The following is a 20,285-nucleotide window of genomic DNA, read 5'->3' as shown; positions in this document are numbered from 1 at the left end:
AGATGTCGCTCATCGATGCAGTCTGCCCCTGATGTCATATATTTTATACTGATCGTTCGAGACAGCTTTGTCGAATTGCAGAGAAGGATGTTAACGAACCAATTCCATCGCTTCTTGAACACACCTCTAAAATATGTTTACGCCTTAAGAGACAACACGATCCAGATTACTAACTAAAGAGTTCGAAGAACAATGGTAATAAATGTATTGACTTGCATGGGTCCTTGTGTATGAAGGGTAGTTTTTTCGGTAGTGATTATGTAATGTAATCCAATCGTTGACGCTCTTCTTTTGTGGTAACGAGATCTCTCTCAAGTTGTGTTTTGTGTGTTATATAGTGCGGGTTTTTATCTTTTCGTTGTTCAAGTGGTCATTATGGTGACCTCTACATTTTGCTAATGGCGCAGGTAGATAAAAAAACCCACATTACTATATGGGTATTCGCTTAATATCTCCGTTACGATTACCTCTATCCTAAGTAAATCAAATTAATCATGATTATGCAATAATCGATCAGCAAAAGCAATTCTGAAACGTATTTCAGCATTCATTTGATATTTTGTGAACATAAGAGAACTCGTGTATTTGTATGTTTTTTTTTTAAATCGTCATTTCTTTCGTTACAGTCTGTGTTTTACGAGCTAAATTCACTTTTATTATGTAAAATTGCTCGGCGTTCGTGCTAATTAGTTAGTGTTACGTTCGTTCCAATTGTTAGTGTTTTTGTGAATTCCCATTTTAATTGGCACTATCCGTTCGAATATATTATGGTTCCTGGTGCAAAAACGTGTCTGTTCTTCGACCGCTTTGTGAGCTTATTTTGATCAACGAAAAGATTAAGCGTAAACTTTTGCTACACCACATACACGTGTACAAGAAAAACAAGTTTTTAAGTGCAATTTTTAATAAAAAATGCAATTAAAAGGCTGGATTTTTTTGGATCAAGATTTGTGTTATTAATGTTGTTTTTAATAAATAAGGACGCTGTTAAAGCTTATTCATTAGTAGCATCCTTTCCTCTATAATTACTGATAACGTTATTCTTAAGAACATGAACTCTATGAAGTTCAATTATAAAATACAATGGATAGCATACATGTGACGGGTGTGCTCGAATGTGTTTCTATTAGGCATCTGTTTTATAAGTACATGTGCGTATGGTTCGTCTGGAGGCATTGTGTTTTGAATAATCTTTGTGTTCTTATAATTGCAGCTACGTTATGAACAATTATCTCTTGTTCTAGCATATTAAATGATATACGGCATTTTTTTTCAGTATATTTTGGGTAACTTGTACGTATTCCCACGCATTAGATTTGCATAAAAACTATCGATATTTGTGTCATTGTCGCTTTACGCAATTTTCTCTAAGAATTGTGCCGATCCCAAATACGAACACAATGGAAGCCTTTCGTGAGTTGAAAAAAATTCCCCGCATATTATGCGATACGTACATAACAGTTAAATCATAAGCATATTCTATAATCCAATTCCTCGCGTAGCATAGGGTTATTCTCGGTTTTTACCTGTGTGTGCATTAACGGAGCTTCTTTGTCTCTTTTGTAAATGTGTCGAAACGTCGCGTGCGTGCGTGAGTCACGTAGGGAAAAGGGTGGTAGCCATGTTGGAAATTCGTCATTTGCAACTCGATTTGTGGTGCGAGATAAGGGTGCGAAAAAGAGACGTGCCAAGAAATTGTGTCAAGTAGCGTAGTTGTGATTGACGAGAAAATAAAATTTGGTACTTCATTGTCAGACCGCACCTGAAATAAATTGCGTTACTGTCGTTGAAAGCAACGACGTCAATAAATGGGACATATTGAATCAATTTCAATTGGTCGATTATTTCACGCAAAACATCCAACAGTTGGAACTACATACTTTCCATATTAATATCTTTGCTTTCGTGCCAAAATAATCGGTTATCATGCGCCTATAGCGCTCACCGTTAACAGTCCGACCTTCATAATTTAAAAAAAATAAGGCCCAATCACGCAGCCTGACCACAATGCGCACCAAACAGTCACTTTTTAGGTATTTCCTCGCCTCGTGTGCGACAATTTTGCTTATTAACATATCCAGAGTGCTGAAAATGTGCCTCATCAGAGAAAAAGATTTTCTTTGAAAAATCAGCATCAACTTCCTGCTGCTCCACCCAATCTGCGTAAATTATTCGCTGTCCATTATCTCTGGGCTTCAGTTCTTATGTTATTTGAATTGTGTAGGTGCGTCAAAGGGAGCCATAAAAAAGCCCAAAAGCTGCGAACGCCGACGAATCGACAATTCCGGGTCTTTGGCCATACTTTCACTTTCAGCAGCAATCTTTTTGGCCGAATTGGCGCCACAATGATCCACAGACTACCCTATCTCCAACGCTTCCAGTATCTTCAAATTTGGTTATTACGTTGCGAATTGTTCGCTCAGTAGGACCATGAAATTGATCATAAACATCCCGTAAATTTCGATACACAGTTCGTACAGAACTGTACAATTGTTAACCGATCAATTTCTTAAATGTGTTGTTGCAAAGTAACATTTGACACTAAATACGCGTTTGATCCAACTGCTGCCAACATAGTAAACTTGTATGTTACAATTTAAGTGTTAAATTTCAATAAAGTATATAATGACTAGCCAAAGTATGCACTAACAATGGGTTAGTTACATTATCAACGAACAAGGTTTGCCAACCAATCTAATCGTAGAGCCAATAAAAAAACTAGCGTTGGTCAGAAAAGTGAACACCCCATGAATCTACCTAAAATGAGGATTATATAAATCTGGCTTACATAAGTGGTTTATAATATCTATTAAATTATTTATTTATTTTATTAATTTATATAGCTAATTTAGCTATTTTTAAAATATATACATGAATTATTTTGAATACTTGAACGAACACCGAATAGTGAGAGCATACAATAACTAGTTATATTGTTTATACATTATTTGGTGTGTACTGTAACGTCTGTAACCGAAGCAAGTTGACAGTGTATACATTGACTAATTAATGTTTGCATTTTTGACGATTTTTTTATGAAATTACGCTTGGGTCCTAAAAGCTTAATCCGCTCTGTTGATATTTATTTTTGAACATTGCAAAGACAAGTCTTTCTGTAAATTAAGTTACAATGTTTTGCTACACAACTTAGTTATATTGCTTAATCTAGGTGGATGTACAATAGTTTAAGTAACATAATTCGAGCTCTAATTTTTAAAGCTAAATTTTTATTCTTAGAGTAGAATATAGTTATATATATATACAAATATATTTTCGTAAAATTTACATTAGCGCGCAAAGGTTAAATTACAAAAAGTATTTAGAACGCAGTACTTAAAAGTTTGATCATCCTTAATATACATAATAGTATGACATTAAATTATGATGACATATTGTAGTAGTTTAGAATTATCGCCGATGCTTTCCCCTCAATAGCTATTTATCGCTAATGTTGATTGGAAAGCACGGTCGGTTCGATTCGAATTTACCGCGCGACGGATATCGACGCAAGCGTTTAAAAACGGCGGTCTGTCGTTCCGGTTTGCGCATGCGCACGCAGCCGCGCGTCCGCCGTTGGCGGCCATATTGGCCGTTCGCCCGAACGTCAAAGGCAGAGGGGCCGAGCGCCCGGCACTCTCTCTAGCCTTAGCTGCTCTCCGCCGGCTCGGCGTCTGCCCCCCGCGTCGCTGCGCCTCCTTCGCCGCTCGCTCGCGCCCCCAGCCGATGCGTCGTCGCTCATTTGGCATGTGGCTATAAGGCGGAGTTTTGCGTGCCTCCTCCGGCCCGATTTTAGCGCAATTATTCAAACGCGGGTTCAACCGACTCGACATGTCATGAGTATGGAAGTGTCCAACAGCGCCGAGAAGGAAGCTAGCGAAGTGCTGCACTCCTTGTTGTCCGTCGACAGGAGGGGCGGTGATTCCAAGGAGAACATAGTCGTTTCCATACCTTCGATGGCGACCGACTCCGGTCAGGATTTCGTGAATGGCGACCACGTCCAATGGCACACTCCGGTCATAGGGAGCTACACCATAGACAACAGTCAAGTCGTTCAGAACGACTTCAATCAACAGGGCCAACAGCAGGTGAGATTCGATTAGATTGGATTCGCTCTTCTCGATATTGTAAGTTACGAACCAATACATAATAAGGGTCCCTTTCAGGTCATATGGCAGAACCACATTGAGATAGAGAACGAAGCGGACGTCGTCGCCGGGGAGACTATACTGCAAGAGTTGTATCCCATTGTGTCCATAAGCGATAGACTATCGTCGAAAGACGATTCATCCGAACCTCTTGCCGAAAGAAAGCCGTCTGTTAAGAAACCGCCTTCGAAGAAGTTAAAGAGGAGAGCTTCGTCGGGCGAAGACGAATGCCCAGAGTCCGAGAATACGAATAAGATTGAAGATAATCATTTACAGGTTAATATTGAAATTAACACTACAACATTTAGCCATTTTTATGATTTTTATATTTAACATATGTACTCTTCTGAGCGCAGAAGTATAATTATCCCCCATTCGTCCCGAAAGAGATGTGGTATGCTGATTTATGATATATCTCCAGACACAGGATTGGTGACGGAGCCAGTAAAATTGTACTGCATCCGACTAAGCTATATTAGTGTTTCTCAGTTATCAATAGGGATTCGCATACAACTTAGAGAAGTGTTAAGTCTCATTAATTACTTTATAAGTAGATTCTAATTTTCAACGATTTTTTTATCGTTAATTTGCTAAAATCTTACCATTTTGATATTTCTAAGTATAAAATTATATTAGTCACAGCAAAAGATTCAATCCTAACGTATAAATCGATTTATATGCTGATATGTACAACATTGATTAATTTATGTTCTTTCTGTTTTACGATTGATTTAATACAAAACTCCAAATTTGCAGTTATAAGTTGTCAAAATGGTAATAAGTCAATATAGAAGATACTATTAGATCAGGGATTTTTTATCAGGGATCAGGAAACTTTTACAGACAAGGGTACTGAATTTAGTTTTATTGTATTGGTTCGACAGAAATAAGGAACAGTCTATAGTCTTTAAAAAAATATTTAAGAAAATGTATATTTTTAAATGAATGACTCCAAAACTTGCATTTTTACTACATTACCCCGGTTAGCCGACCACTGTACTAGATACATATTCAGCTTGAACATAAATAAACCAATTTCGAAGAGGGATTTCATTAAAGCGATGCTTAAAAGCTAGGTCAATTGTAAATGGATGTCTAATTCACTATTGGGTTGCAACAGGCTCTGAAAAATATTCCTTTAAATTTTATATCGGCATTTGTGTTTTAAATCTCACCAATAATTCATCAACGAAGCAAGAAAATCATGCGGTGTTAAAAAATTTTTCTATTCTTGGCGATCCTGTTGTCTGCACCACCGTTTTGAAATCTTATCCTCAACAGTAAAGATCGAATTTTAACCCTGGATAGATTTCAAATATTGAATACATCACAGATGTGCCACTTGCATGAGCCATTTGAAATTGAAAATATTTTTTTGTTAACATTGATTTAAAAATTCGCATGAGTACCTTTTCAAGCAAATTCTTATACTTACACTGCCAATTTTTGCGCATGAAAAGTGCGAGAGATCCAAAGAGGTTCCGTACTCAAAATTCATTTAATGTACCTTTTATTTCATATTTTTTTAGTCACATCTCAAATGTATTTGAATGATTCTTCTTAATCTACATCCTTCTTTGTATTCAGCTTTTATGACCAGAGCTCTTGGTACAAGTTATTGAATTTTCTTTATAATCCTTTGGTTAAATATTACCCCTCGTAATTGTAATTCTGATTATTTAGCATTTGTGTACGGATCTGAAATCCAATCAGTAATCTTCACTAAAAGAGTAACTTTTAGTCAATTGTTAAAATCGATATGGAGTACCTCCAAATGTTGACAATAAATCAAATGTTAAAAAATTCGGAAATTGCTAAAATTCTTCACGACATGGATGTGTTTGTAGAAGACTAGTTTTTCACATAAGCAGAAATATCAGATTTTTGATCAAATTTAGTTGTAATATAATTTCATTAAAATGTTGTTATACACATCTGTCACATTTAAACTTCATTACATTTTCTTGTAATGAATCATCTTTGTTTTAAAAAAACTTGACAAGCAAGGGACTTCTGTGTAAAATAACAAACGTTTTCAAAGCAAGGCTATCCAAACACCCTACTACCATTGAGTGATTGCTTTTTGATTTTTGTTATTATTGTCGATGAATCATATATTGCACAACAAATATATTTAGCACTGATATTTCTTAGCATTTTTATTACCCAATTTTCTTTCTCAACAATTTCAAAGAAAATTATAAAAAATAAATAGTTATTTATTATTTATGGCAAAAATAGTGTTGTACAGTATAATCAAATAATAAAATTGCTCAAACAATTATTAATCACCTACACACTTTTTTAGGTTAAGGCGCGTCTGAAAAAAGGATGCGATTGCAGGGACAGTTGCTACCGAGGATTGATTCCTGAGAATGTATACAAACACAGGCTTAATATCGCCGATCTCACAAAGAGCGAGCATGACATGTATCTTATGGGAGTCACCATGGCCTGCCTAGCCAATCCGTTGGAAACGACGAGACATAAAGCCAGGCGTCGGCTCAGAGCGTCTTATGTCTACCAAGGACGAAGAGTGTGTTTGGAAGCTTTTCTCTATCTCGAGAATGTAACACATTATCAATTAAAGAGGATACGTCACCATGTGATGACACATGGTGTCGCTCCCAGAGTGCACGGAAATATGGGCAAGAAACCGTATAATACTTTTTCGTTGGACATTTACAAGCACGCCACCGAATTCTTGAAGCAATATCTCGAACAACACGCTGGATGCAACAAAGATATCACGAAAACGATCATCGTAAACGGGGACACTAGAAGAAATTTATTCGACGCGTACAAAGAATACGGAGAATTACTAGAACCCGGAGTGAAGTTAATGGGTTATTCGACTTTTAGACATTTCATGAAATATCAATTTCCTAACGTTAAATTTTCGCTTAAGAAGACCGAAGCTAAAGAAATACCGCCTTTCAAGAGCGGGAAATGTATGACGTATGACAAGAATAAAGATCCTGTTCGAATAGAAGCCGAGAGGGCTAAAGTGGAAGCCAGAAAGGCAGCGATGGAGGCGCGGAAAAAAGAGAAGCAGATTCTACATCAGCAGAGTATTCAAATCGCTCAGCAGCAACAACAGCAGCAGCAGCACATGGAGCAGCCGACTCAAGTTGTGATACAGCAACAGCAGATGCAAAACGTCCAAGTGTCTCAAAACCAACAGCAGGTTCAGGCCATCCAACAGGTGACGCAGCATCAGATGGTTCAGCAGATGCAGGCAATCGGCGACGATTCTAGCTCGCAACCGATAGAAATAACGCAGCAAGTTATACCACTGACTGTCGTTCAGCAGCCACAGCAGACGTATATTGTGACTCCGGTTTCACATCTGCAAACTTCCGTTCACGGCACATGGTACAGCCGCCACTGATTTTTATATAAATCACAATTTATCGCATGTAATTTTGACAAAAATGACAAAATAGCTTAATCAATCTATCAGACCAATATGTTTTTAGGCGAAAATGCTTCGTTAGTGTCATTTTTTAATTGAAATATATTGATATTAAGAAAGTAATTACTGTCTTACTGCCTTTGTATATTGTTATAGAATTTACTATTTATACAAGCTTTAGACGTATATCAGGAGCAATAAGTTTTTTACTTTAAATATTAATTACATTTTTATCGAATATGTATGTATGAACAGTAAAACTCTTCTAATTTACAATTGCTCAATTAACCACAAATCGAATATTCAAAATAAATTGCTACCTAAGACATCTGTCAATTGAAGCTGTATTATAATATATTATTATTTTACTTCATATATTGAGGATGGTGACTTCAATTCTGTTATAAAAGTCTTAAGAAACAAATGTGTGATAGTTTCTTGTTGTTTTCTATGCTGGATTTGTTAGTAAAATATTTAAAGGATAAGGATTTTTTATTTATTTACAACTCACAATTGCAGTTACTTCTATTAATAGTTGCAATTAAAAAATTAAAACATCTCTTTATCCAGATTTGTTTTTGAAAATAATACGAGGTTGGGAATTAGAATAGTTTTACTGTAAGTATAAGATTGGTACCTATATTTTTTATAAATTCTACTTTTTGATCAGCTTTTTGTACCATATATATTGTGCTGATTTACAATTGTAAGATGTATTATATTATATCAATATATTTATATAAGAACTTATGTTTTAGTTCCTTAAATTTTTGATGTCATTTTTTTGTCAAATTTTCCTATAGGGATCGTAGTAATCGTCTATTTGTAGGCAATTTATATTTTTAACATTTGAGTATGTTGGTGAATGTATGTTTGTACCAAGTATTTGTATGCTGTGTATATTTTGCAACACAAGTTTAGCGTGTAATTATTTTTTGAAGTTTGGTGGTGATTTTGCATTTATATTAAAACTATTTATAAATGAATATATCACTAATACTTTTATCGCTTATACATCACATGTTTTACAATATTTGTAAATACATAAACTATAAAAAAGACATGTTTTTATTATACCCATGTTTCTCCCTGAAGTGTTTGTAAGTTGGTTATTCTCTCCAGTTTACAATTAAGCAATTTATTTAATAAGTCTATTCCCAGACGTTTATTAAACGTGTGGGGTTGGCAAACTTTTTTGAAGAAATGTTTATTGAACATTTGAACCCATTTGTCGGCATGGGCGTAAAATTGTTATGATCATTTAACAGTTTAAGCGAAGCTTAGCTTTAAACAAAGAAGATTGCCTCAGTCAAAGAAGTTCATTGCTTTACAAATCATAATTATTTATTATTAAATCTACGGCTGGCGTGCATAGTTTATTTTTACACCATCCCTTCAGTTCAAAGCTATTTATAAGATAGTTTAGGTCAAGTCTGAGATTTGTTCGGAACATCTTCACTTACAGTTACGTAGGTACGTTTTATATTGGTGTTTATTAAGGTCAAAGTTACCATAAAAGACAGTTGGATGGGTTCAGTAATCCTGAATCGTTATGGAACGAGTTCTTGTACACATATTTGAGTGTAAGCTTGTGAGTGTGTTTACTTTAATTAATTAATTCGAAAAAATTATCTCGAGAGTGGGTTTTCTAAATCGAGAACTAGGTTTTGTTGTTTATAGATTTAGATTAATACATATTTGGAAATTAACTATAAGTACATATAACATCATCCAAATGGATCTAATATTGTATATTTCTCACATAAACAAGATAAATCGTGCATTTCTATTTACGCAATATATTTTTCAATTTTTAGTCGATGATATCAACAAATATTTCAAGCTATTTCTTGCCCACGATCTAAAAAAAGCTTGTAATTTTCCTTTTATTTCTTCCATTGTGTTTTGTGTCATCGTCTGTGACATATATGTATATTCAGTAATGAATATATATTCTTTACTCTATGGTCTGTGGTTTATTGTTTATTCAAGTAAATAAATGCTTACCCAATGTTGCTTAAAATAATTATTGAGGTTTTATTATATTGTATTTGTGTATTTTTAAACGTTCTTATATTAGAAAATGTATTTGTATCTAGTACTTATATAGTTTAAAATGATATTTTTATAGTCGACTTAATATTTTCTTCAGCAAAAATAGCATCATGTATCGGCAACTGAAAGATATGTGCCACACAACCTATAGCATGTAGTGCTACTTATATTAACACGTCGTGATTACGCATGGAGCAAGTAATTAATTAAAAAAATATTAAAATAACTACTTTTCCAAACATAAGAAACAAATGGTTTATCAAATCAATTTCTTCTTCATCTAATGAATAGTCTGATTCTGAATTGGTCACACTTTCGTCAAAATTACGACCGGAAGTGTTGTCCTCTGGGTGTTTATTATATTTATTGCAAAATATTGTATCTTACATTTTATTGAAATTCTTCAAAATAATATAAAAAAATATTTTATCCTTACTCCTTTAATTTTTAAAGTAGTCTTCAAATAACTATTTTTTAATATCCAAACCAATTCTCGAATGTTTCGAATGCAATTAATATCGAAAGCACTGTTGTTGACCCCTGGCGCTAATGTTCTTCGCCTCACTTTCTTTGGGGTATATCAGCCATTTTTGAGTTTGTTCGGACGCAGTGGGCACGCAGCCGTTCGTGACAATTGCCGCATCTCTTTATATGGTTCGCGTGTGTTTTTGCGGTCTTTTGTGTGCTAATCGCCGAACGCCACAATTATGGACATACCTTATCGTCCTGTGAATATCTTATCTTGCTTACATTTTCTCGCGTCTTGTTGAAAAGCACCACAAGAAAGGACGAGTCAGTCATTCGACGGTCTTCTTCGTGTGTGGTAGAATCCTTCGACTTCTTTGGATCCGAAGAGTCAAGATGGCATTTTGTTTCAACTTTTCTGGCTGTAGAAAACGCCTTGGATTGTTAAAAGGTACTTTTACTGAACATTTAAAATACAATTACAAGGCAACGGAAAACTACTATATTACATTTATAAACCATGGCATTTGAGTTATCGCTTTCAATAAATTAAATAAAGAATTTTGTACAGAAAAAGGAGTTATAGTCGTTAAGTTACATAATTATTTATCACTATGTACGAAATCGTTTGATTGTTATTCAAACCATGTGTCTGATATGACGTGAGTCAAATAATTAATTAAGGATTGATGTCATTTTTGACAAGGTTTCGTTAGCCATTTAATACTACGATTGACCGTGACTGTGAAACGAATGTCTTTAATTTCACGTGTGTTCTTTTAGTTCAGTCCAATTTTTTGATTAAAAAATTAAAAAATATGTACCTTGCACACTTCGACTGTTTTATATACATACATACGAAATGTATTGAAATATTCTGTACCCATAAGATTTAGTTGAGCTGTGAATTTAATTTCTGTTTTATCAACATTGTAACTACTAAAAAGTAAATATAATAGTTATGTATATAAAAAAAATAAGAAAAGTTTAGTGAAAAGCGAATTAACAATATTACTGTTTATGCTTCAGTGTTTCTGCTCATAAAAATAAACTATGAGTATCAGTTTTGCAAAATTGCAACAAAGACCTTCATAAAAAAGCAATCTATCCATAGTAATGCCAAGGTAATGATGATTGTAGTTTTTTTTTATATAAATATAGAGGTTTCAGATCTTAAAATATTATCACATAAACAACATTAATTTCAATCAGTATTATTCAGGAATATCAAATTAATTAAACGGAATAGATTTATGATTTATTCTCTATTTAAATTAATTATCACATGAAGTAGTTTTTAGAAAAAATATTTTTTTGTTGCGCAACCTAAGCAACATACGTAAAAATAATATAAAAAAATAAAGTCAGTTCACTAGTAGCTAATTTGTTACCTAATAAAATAAAGCATTTTACCGATGGCAAATTAATGAAGTCGTGTCTGTTCGCTGCATTCTAATTTCAATCTATCAGGCTTTCAGTGAGAGCAGTTGTTAAGCACACTGTGAGTAACATCAATAGACAATTAAATAACAAAGAAAATGTTTTCGAAAGATTTTTTCTGCCTTCACCCAGTGGTCCCCAAACATGTTAAACTCTCAACTCCAAGTTTCCCCAAGACGTGCTATGTAAAATTATAATAAGTGCACTTGTCAATTGCTTTATTTTAATTTTTGAAACCCACTTAAATTTTAGTTTCTGCCCCACTGAGCTTTAAATATTTCCGATCCGGCCCTTTACAAAAAAAATTTGCTGACTCATGAACTATTTTATTAAAAATATAACGACGCATCTTATTTACTCTTGTTCTATGATAATAGTCAGCTATGTCACTCATTAAAAGTATATAAATTTGTGACCCATGAAACTATCAGTGTTATCCAGCTTCGCGCTGGAACAACTTATAAAGCCTAATTTTCATTAATTTAGTATATAGAAATGCACATATAAAACATACTGTAGTCTTAAACTTACGTTTTATTGTGTATGCAATTCGATCTTTACTTCGTTGTTTGCTCGTAAGAAAGCAACCACAATAACCACTTGCTCTTAAATTGCTCGAATTTAGATAGATAATTTATGTACTGTTTCATACGCGCGAATTTATGACGTAGTATGGTAATTTTTCTTAATTATTACTGTTATAAATACACTGACAATTATTGAAACAATCGCGGATATACACATGTACATAGAAAAACTTGGATCACAAATTTGGCGATCATTAGGATATGAATAATATATTTTTGGAAAAAGCATTTTATTTCTAAAAAATATCGTAGCAAAGACTTTAAGGTACCATCTGACAAATTCTATAAATGTATTATTTTTAAGCTAGTGTCAGTCTCTTTCAGCTTCACAGATCAAAGTAAATCGTTCAGTGAGCAGTGTCGCATCGATTAGGCACTTTGAAGTCAAAGTGAAATTGAACGCATTTTATATACCTTTGCCCAGTTATAGTGTCGAGCACAAAAGCACAATTGTGGCGAATGATGGCCAATTGATATGCAACTGTTATCGGTTGTTTCAATTCTGTGGTATAAACACACAATACCAGTGCGTATTATACACCATCGATTGTGATGTAACGCTTTGATGCCTTTTGCCTTGAAACCAGCCAGTAGCGTGGCCTATCTGTTACACATAGTATAATGAGTCGATAAGCAAATATGACTAGATAAGGGAGGAAATTAAAAAGAGGATAAATCTAAACGTGACGTTTATATAAATATAACATACACATTTTTTTATCTTCTTTTTATTATATATTTCGCGTAAATACAAAGCATATTTTTATATCATTCGCAATGCGATTAGGGAAATACTTGACTGATTTGAGAGATAAAAATAAAAAGTCATTTAAATGCCCGCGAGTGGTTTGAGCCTAGGAATTTTCATGAAAATTGATGCATTTACTCACATCAGACTCGTAGACTAATGTGAGTTAATGCAAATTTAAATTTTATTTTTACTAATCTGTCCAACAGTAATGTTTGTGCATTACTGTTGGACAGATTAACAACTCCTTTTAAAACAATTCCCTGTTAAATAGCATCTAAAAATAACTACACTATATTTGTTCTTCTATTTAGTTTTAAAAACGATACCCTCCCCCTTTATATATATTAACTGGCACCACGACAAAGCCGCGCAGGACAATCCCGCGCCGACTAAGCCGCGTCGTCATAGCCGCGCAAAGTCAAAACAAAATTCATTTTATAACATGGTTTTTATTTATTAATAATTACAAATATATATAGGAATAGGGAGGCGTCTCGCTACCGCTCGCGCCGACTTTCACTGTAGAACCAAACAACCTAACCTTTTTTTAATGAAATTGTATTGATTTATTTTCATTTCGGTATATTTTGTAACTGTCCAGCATCATCCAATCTATGACTAACTGTTCAAAAAGCGAATCACTAGTGATAGAGCTGTCCACAAAATAAAATAATTAGAATTAAAAAAAGCATTTTCTTTCACTTTATTCAATTTTATAATTTTGATTTGCGCGGCAATGTCGGGGTTGTATTGCGCGGCTATGTCGGGGCGGCTTAGTCGGCGCGGGATTGTCCGGCGCGGCTTTGTCGGGTCCCCATATTAACTATTATTACTTTAAGAAAAATGACTCAGTTTAATTTTTTGCTCAACTTCATTAAAATTTGTCATTTTTTTACTAAAAATCGCAACTAATTCAATCAACTGCACAGCACGATTTTTTTCTATTTTTAACTTATAAACAATGAACGGTAAAACATCAACCTGGATATTGTTTTTAAAGTCGCCTACTTATAAACAGAGTTTCCTATAAATAGTTAAATAGAATCATGAGACATATTCAATTCGGCCCATAATGATCCAGGATTTTCTTGGCTCGTTCAATTGATCTTATGAATCTTGCGAGTAAAATATGACTTATTCTCTTAAGTTGTATGTACATTTTTTATATATAAAACTCGCGAATTAGATTCAAGTAGGTGTCTGATTTGTGACATTCACATCCGGTGAGACATTTACTCTTTCTTCGATGAATATTTCATGACTATCGCGCATTTTTGCCATATGTGTTCAACACTTGCTATGAATTATTTTCACGTTTTTTACGCGTTTCGTTTTGATGATACTTTTTTGTGAACTGCGCACAGAGAATACTAACGAGATGTTTTGCTGTCGTCGACGTATATATATTATTATATTTTTATTCAGCAAACTTTTAGTAAACGCACTTGTTACGAGTACGATATTTCAGTGGTTATACAATTGGAATTCTGTACAAGATATATTCATAAATAATGATGTTCATTTTATAAATATTGTATCACGAAAACACTTTTTCTAATTCGATCAACAAGCAAAATAATAAGCCTAAATATTCGAGTTACCAAGATGCTTTTGTATAAATTGAAGGTACATATGTATGTTATAAAATAAACTATAATTAGTTATTATCAAATATAATCTGGCATGCGTTAATATTGATCGTAAACATAAAAATGGATATCAATGATTAAAATCGTTCAGCAAAGCCATCTATAAATATAGATTATAAAATCTAACTAACTAATTATAAGCATTTTAATAATAACATTTTAAATTAAAAAATAAATGGCAGCTAGTGTTTGGATTTTTACATTTTTAAAAGAATAACAATAAAATATATTTTATTTTAATGACTTTTTAATAAAGGCTTAAAAAATAGAGCTGTTGAATTGTTTTGGTTAAACGCTTGAGAATCAGTATTCTACAAATTGTTGATCTTATTTTATGTAACTGTTGAGTTATGCCATTTTTGACAGTAATTTATTTTTGGCGATTAGTGAATCGAATCATTAATTCTTGGCAATCACCCGTTTGTTTAATTTCTATAATTATATAATACGCCTTATAGATTTAACGGTTATCTTCGTTGTTCGTCGAGGTTTTTTATTTATGGTAAATTATCGATTTGGTTTGCTTTCCGATGTTTTTTTACATCAGGCACAATCATATAATAGTTATAAAATAATTATTATTTTTAGGTAAACATAATTGCAAATAATTATATAGTTTTAACTTTTGTTAACTAACATAGACATGGTGGAAAAATCCATAGATATCTGACCAAATAATGTATATAATATAGCAACATATGATTCAACCTAATCGACAATATAGACAAATATTTTATACCGTGATAAAAATTTCCCATTTTGATTTCATCTAGGATCTCATGTAAAGATAAGTTGAACGTGATAATAAGCTCTGTGATATGGATGTTAATCAAGTTTAAAAAAGCGCATTTGCTTTGCTTTTTTTTGATTAACGTTTCGTGGGTATGTGAAATTGCTCTTAAAACTCAATTAATTTCAATAAAAAATCAAAATTTTGTTAACAATCAGTATCATTAATCTCTTCATATATATTTAATGGAAAATAAAAATATATATTCAGTTTCAAACTGTTTCCGGAAAGCGTTTAATAATATTATTTAAAATACTTTCATATAATTAGAAATGCTTTGAGCTGCGTAACTAAATATATATATGCCTACTATAAAACGACAGTTTGTTAGTAAAATATTAAAATATCAGTTTTTTTATAAATCACAATTGAAAAATGGGCGTACAAATTGTGCAATAATTGAAATTATGACAAATGTATACTGTGTCTGCATCGTAAGTGGTTCCTAAGACTGGGTTTAAACTCTTTGAGATTTAGTAACACTGCTTGACTGGACCAGATTCAGATGTGGGTCGATTCGGCGTAAGTTTTGCGGGGACTGATTTTAAATATTATAACATTTTAATCTTGAAACAAGCGGAAAATGTATTCTTGCATATCAAGTTGCTCCTTCGTCTACGCGCACATCTGCTAAATTATCTGTTAATATAAAATTTGGGTACTTGCAGAGGAGCCAAAATGACGAGAACGATATATATCCCAGGATGTGAGCGTCCTTGATCGTATGTTGTCCGCGGGCGGGCTCTGCCTGGTCCTCATTGGAAACCAACCTTATGTATTCAGGGCTGTAAAGCTTGCTGACCAATCATGCAGCGATCATCCAGCCAATCGTTGCACTTGCTTCTTAGAACAACGAAATATGTGTACGCCTTTAGAAAGTGACATTTACTTGGACGCATCTGAGGTCGAATTGTGTAACGGGATTTTTTTATTTTATTTTTATTAAAGACAAGCCTTAAATTCATGGTTTTGAGCTCAAAAATCTGAAAATTTGTATACTTGTATTTTTTGTTTTTTTTTCAAAACAGATCTCAAATTCAGAATTTTGAGCATAAAAATCTATCAAAAAGGCTGAAAATTTGTGGACTTAATTTTTCAAAACAGACACTAAAATCAAGACTTTGAGCGCAAAAATCTATTGAAAAGGCTGAAATTATGTGGAATTGTAAAATATTTTTTTCGATTTTTATGATCTATCGAAAAAGATCAAAATTTGAAATAGCGAATAATCCATCAAAAAAATCTAAAAATTTGTTTGCTATTTTTTCTTTCGTTTATTTCAAGACGAAAGCGAAGTGAAAAACAAGTTCCTACTGGAAATGAAGAAGTATGACAGTGTTCAAGGAAGAGTCCAATGTCACTACTATTTGGTGCGGAACTAGAATATTTATTTTTGTCTAATAAATGTCTAATATCTAACTTTCTAGTTATAAAGGGATTTCGTTCTTGCAAATACGGCAACAATAGTTACGCTCTGGAATGTTTTATTCGTCGACACTGTGCTCGCTGCCTGCTCGGGGACGATATTTTGGGCTGACCGTTTTCTTGTTGAGTGCTGTTTTAGATGCACATTATTTTGCAACGGCACTATTGCTCTCGTTAAAAACTGCTTCGCTTCATAGTAAATTAGAGGAACACAAATTAGTTTTATAAACCTTTTAACATGTCTTGTTTAACTAATATCAACACGATGTTTATGGTTGGTTCCGACATGTTTTTTTATCCGACATTAAAAAATGACAGTTTGCTGAACTGGTACAATAATACATAGACTTTTGTTAATCAACCGTGTAATTAAGAGTACCAAATTTCTTTTAAAATTATACTGCGTATATATTTATTTATTTATTTAATGTAAGTAATAATATTTAATTATTAAATATTATTGGATAGAAATTTTAACGCTTGAACAGATACAAGTGAATAAATTATTTTAATGAACATTAAAAATGTAGGTTTTAAAATTATTATTATATATAAATTTAATGGTTCCAGATAATCGATCATATTCTTTAAACTTTAATAACGTAAGAAGAGATCAGTATATAAGTTTGTTTTGAACCTGTTCAATGTATTTATTTTCATGGTAATTTTTTACTGCAGAAGAATATAATATTTTTATCATGACAATAAAGTGTTCTACAATATTTAATTAACAGTTTTAATGTGATAAGAAATAATATGAGTAATAAAATTAAATTTATTACAAAATTAACAGATTCCATTTAATGTATAATAAAAATTAATAGTTTTAGTGACAGTTATTTCTATTATTATAATACCAGTTACATAGTTGCTTTAAAATTTGTTAAAGATAACATTACAATAATTTTATTAATAATATGGTTTTCAACGAATAGTAATAAAATTATTATAAATAATATTTTGATCAGGCGTCAAGTTTATTATGTATCATAATATATCTTCACGCCTGTTTTGCGCGCCTTTGGCTAATTTTTGCGACAATTACCAAAGCGCAATTCGATCTCGTCGCGCGGTTCCCATGCCTTGCCAGTGTCAGTCAGTCGGTCATCTCGAACGGTCGTGTACGTATATCTCCATAATGGAGGTTCGACTCTCTCAAACTGTGTCGTCCACTTGTTTTTGAGGTTGGCCTCCATTCTCCCGACGAACTCATCCATAATCACCGATTCTTCACAATCGATCGATCGTCGAGATGAAGTGCTTTGCCAGGACCGAATTCGGTGATTATCATCACTTTTGATTGCCATGGGAAGAAGTGCACCATCAATGTTATTCCCTTGACTCTTGTTTTGTTAATTCGCGAAAACTCGTTTTGCAGTACCGCGTTCGTGAAATTCTTGTTCGCGTGTGATGTTTAAATATTTGTATGTGCTTATTATTCATGTGTGTTAGGATCGTGTCCTATTTGCGAAGTGAATTTTGAGGGATTTCAAGGGACAAAAGACTGAAGTACAAGAGCGTGATTTATGAATAGAGCACGTATTGTACAAAGTATACGTTACTCTCCCTATCTGTGTGATTTGGAATTTAATAATGATAAAAAGGCACGCACAAAAGGCGTTTCTTTGTAAGGCGACATTTTGTCAAAGAATGGTTGCTTTATGTATTGTAATATTTTTACCTCTATAGTATTTTTGATGCAAACATATTGGGTATTATACAAAGACTTCATAAAAATCTGATTTATAAATCTAATTAATTGTCTCAACTTTTTACCAAATCTGATGATCTAATATTTCGTTGCATTCGTCGAAGAAATTAATTTCATGTTAAAAAGTCGTTAATTTTTTTAGAAAACATTTTTAATGTGCTGCATGTATGTACATATGTATGTAATTAATGAATTTGTTTCACTATACTATTTAATGAACGATAGTGTAATTAATATAATAGGTTTAGTTATTATTGTAATGTTTGCATGAATGATTTTCAACTGTACATCTAATAAGTGAAGTTTATAATTATAATATTTACTTACTAATCGTTTCCTATAAACTGGAAGTAATGACTTAGGTATATTATTGTATATTGATACGAAACATGAAAATTATTTTTATTAGTTTAAACCTCAAGACAAGAACATGTTATGCGAAATAAATGTAGTTTCATAATATTTAAAAACAAATTTATAATTTATAACAAAAAGGGTTGACGTGAATAGGGAAGCAGCTGCTTTCTGTATTTTTCAATCTCTGTCGATGGTTGGCGTAGCTCCACTTGCTGCGATTTCGGATGAACACTATGCCCTAAGTCGGGGATAACAGTTCTTGACACGCTTGGTTTAACTGTTCTCGATGCGACGGTCAATTACGATTATTTGGAAGCGTAATTAGATTTTTTTATTTCTGTTTGCTAATGTTGAGATTTGTCAACCTCACACTTGTCATTTCGCATTACGTTTATCAATGCAATACAATAGAATTTTTATTTGTAAAAGTCTCAAACGTAATAAATAATTGTTTTTTTTGTTTATTGCGTTTTTAACGCGTATTGCGACAAGTTTTTTTCACAATATCAATACATATCTTATATTTGAACAATTTAATAAATTTAAAAGACTTTATTTTATATGAAATAGCTATCGATATTTATAAAAAAACTGAACTCAAACATATTTTTAATATAAATAAATTTACATATTCTTATCTAATTATTCCATTTATTAATTGAATATTTTTATAATAATAAAAAAAATCACCAACCTGCACAGCCAAGTGTTTAAACGTATTATCGAAACACAGTGATATTGTCTTCATGGTCTTTCTTTATAAACATTTTTTTATTTAATATTTATAATTATATATAATATTATCTTAGAGCTGAAATAGCTCATTATAATTTTATTAAATGATTGATTGATCAGATTATAATTATATAATAATCACCAGATATGATAGAAATAGAAAAACACAATGGTTTATATGGGATTTGAACCCAGGTCACTGACTATATCACTAGTCTTGCATATTTCGTATATAACTTATAGATTGATATATAAGTTACTTTTGTTAACCCATTATTCTTGCAATCAAGTTTTATCTTTGATAGTGCGAATTATTTTAGGATTCAAATTAAATCTAGAACCTCTCGTAACGCCGAAGCATTTATTTACTGTGGCTCTTGCCGACCCAGTTCTAATATTAATCTTAAATAAGATGTTATATATATAAGTTATTTACTGAGAAATTAGTAATTGCTCGTTTAATTAAAATTCAGGAACTTATTTTTAATCTTGGAAGTATTTCAATATTCGCGAAAATTCTATATAAATATCATATTACGTAAAATGTCACATTTTTTGTGAACGAAAATCATTACGTTTTTTGACTACGTGAAAAACACGTTAGCGTAACTGATTCTCCCTGCAATGTCATGTCATGATCTTGACATACGTGAACAATTTGTGCTGAAGGTTAGCTTACGTATACTGTATTTGTTGCACAATCAAAACACTCTTGAAATATAATTTTGTTCAAAGACGATCCTATATGTAAATGCCAATC

General features: G+C 32.6%; 2 protein-coding genes across 9 annotated transcripts in view; both read left to right on the top strand.

Annotated features, from left to right (window-relative positions):
- The window catches only part of LOC148237818 (guanine nucleotide exchange factor DBS-like), an 88,604-nt gene that overhangs the window by 9,019 nt on the left and 59,300 nt on the right, over positions 1-20,285 (top strand). For 2 of the 7 annotated variants that reach the window (XM_088204721.1, XM_088204709.1), the window contains exon 1: positions 17,811-18,002. The exons of 4 other annotated variants lie outside the window; for them this stretch is intronic. In XM_088204721.1, coding sequence (XP_088060847.1) covers positions 17,975-18,002 — 28 coding nt within the window. In that variant the 5' untranslated portion in view covers positions 17,811-17,974. Of the gene's footprint in view, positions 1-10,223; positions 10,532-17,810; positions 18,003-20,285 lie in introns of those variants that run through there. One more of the 7 variants, XM_088204698.1, reaches the window with a different exon arrangement.
- LOC148237820 (uncharacterized) lies at positions 3,552-8,045 on the top strand. 2 transcript variants are annotated; one of them, XM_088204749.1, is made up of 3 exons: positions 3,552-4,085; positions 4,164-4,421; positions 6,454-8,045. In XM_088204749.1, the coding sequence occupies exons 1-3, from the start codon at positions 3,834-3,836 to the stop codon at positions 7,534-7,536; spliced, it is 1,593 nt and encodes a 530-aa protein (XP_088060875.1). In that variant the 5' UTR covers positions 3,552-3,833; the 3' UTR covers positions 7,537-8,045. The 2 variants fall into 2 exon arrangements, with proteins under 2 accessions (XP_088060875.1, XP_088060867.1); XM_088204741.1 differs by having other exon boundaries at positions 4,152-4,421.

The sequence above is a fragment of the Plectrocnemia conspersa genome, unplaced genomic scaffold, assembly GCF_051122295.1.
Source record: "Plectrocnemia conspersa isolate PC_06_02 unplaced genomic scaffold, ASM5112229v1 ptg000002l, whole genome shotgun sequence".
Lineage (NCBI taxonomy): Eukaryota > Metazoa > Arthropoda > Insecta > Trichoptera > Polycentropodidae > Plectrocnemia > Plectrocnemia conspersa.
This window is presented reverse-complemented; position numbering and strand designations above follow the sequence as displayed.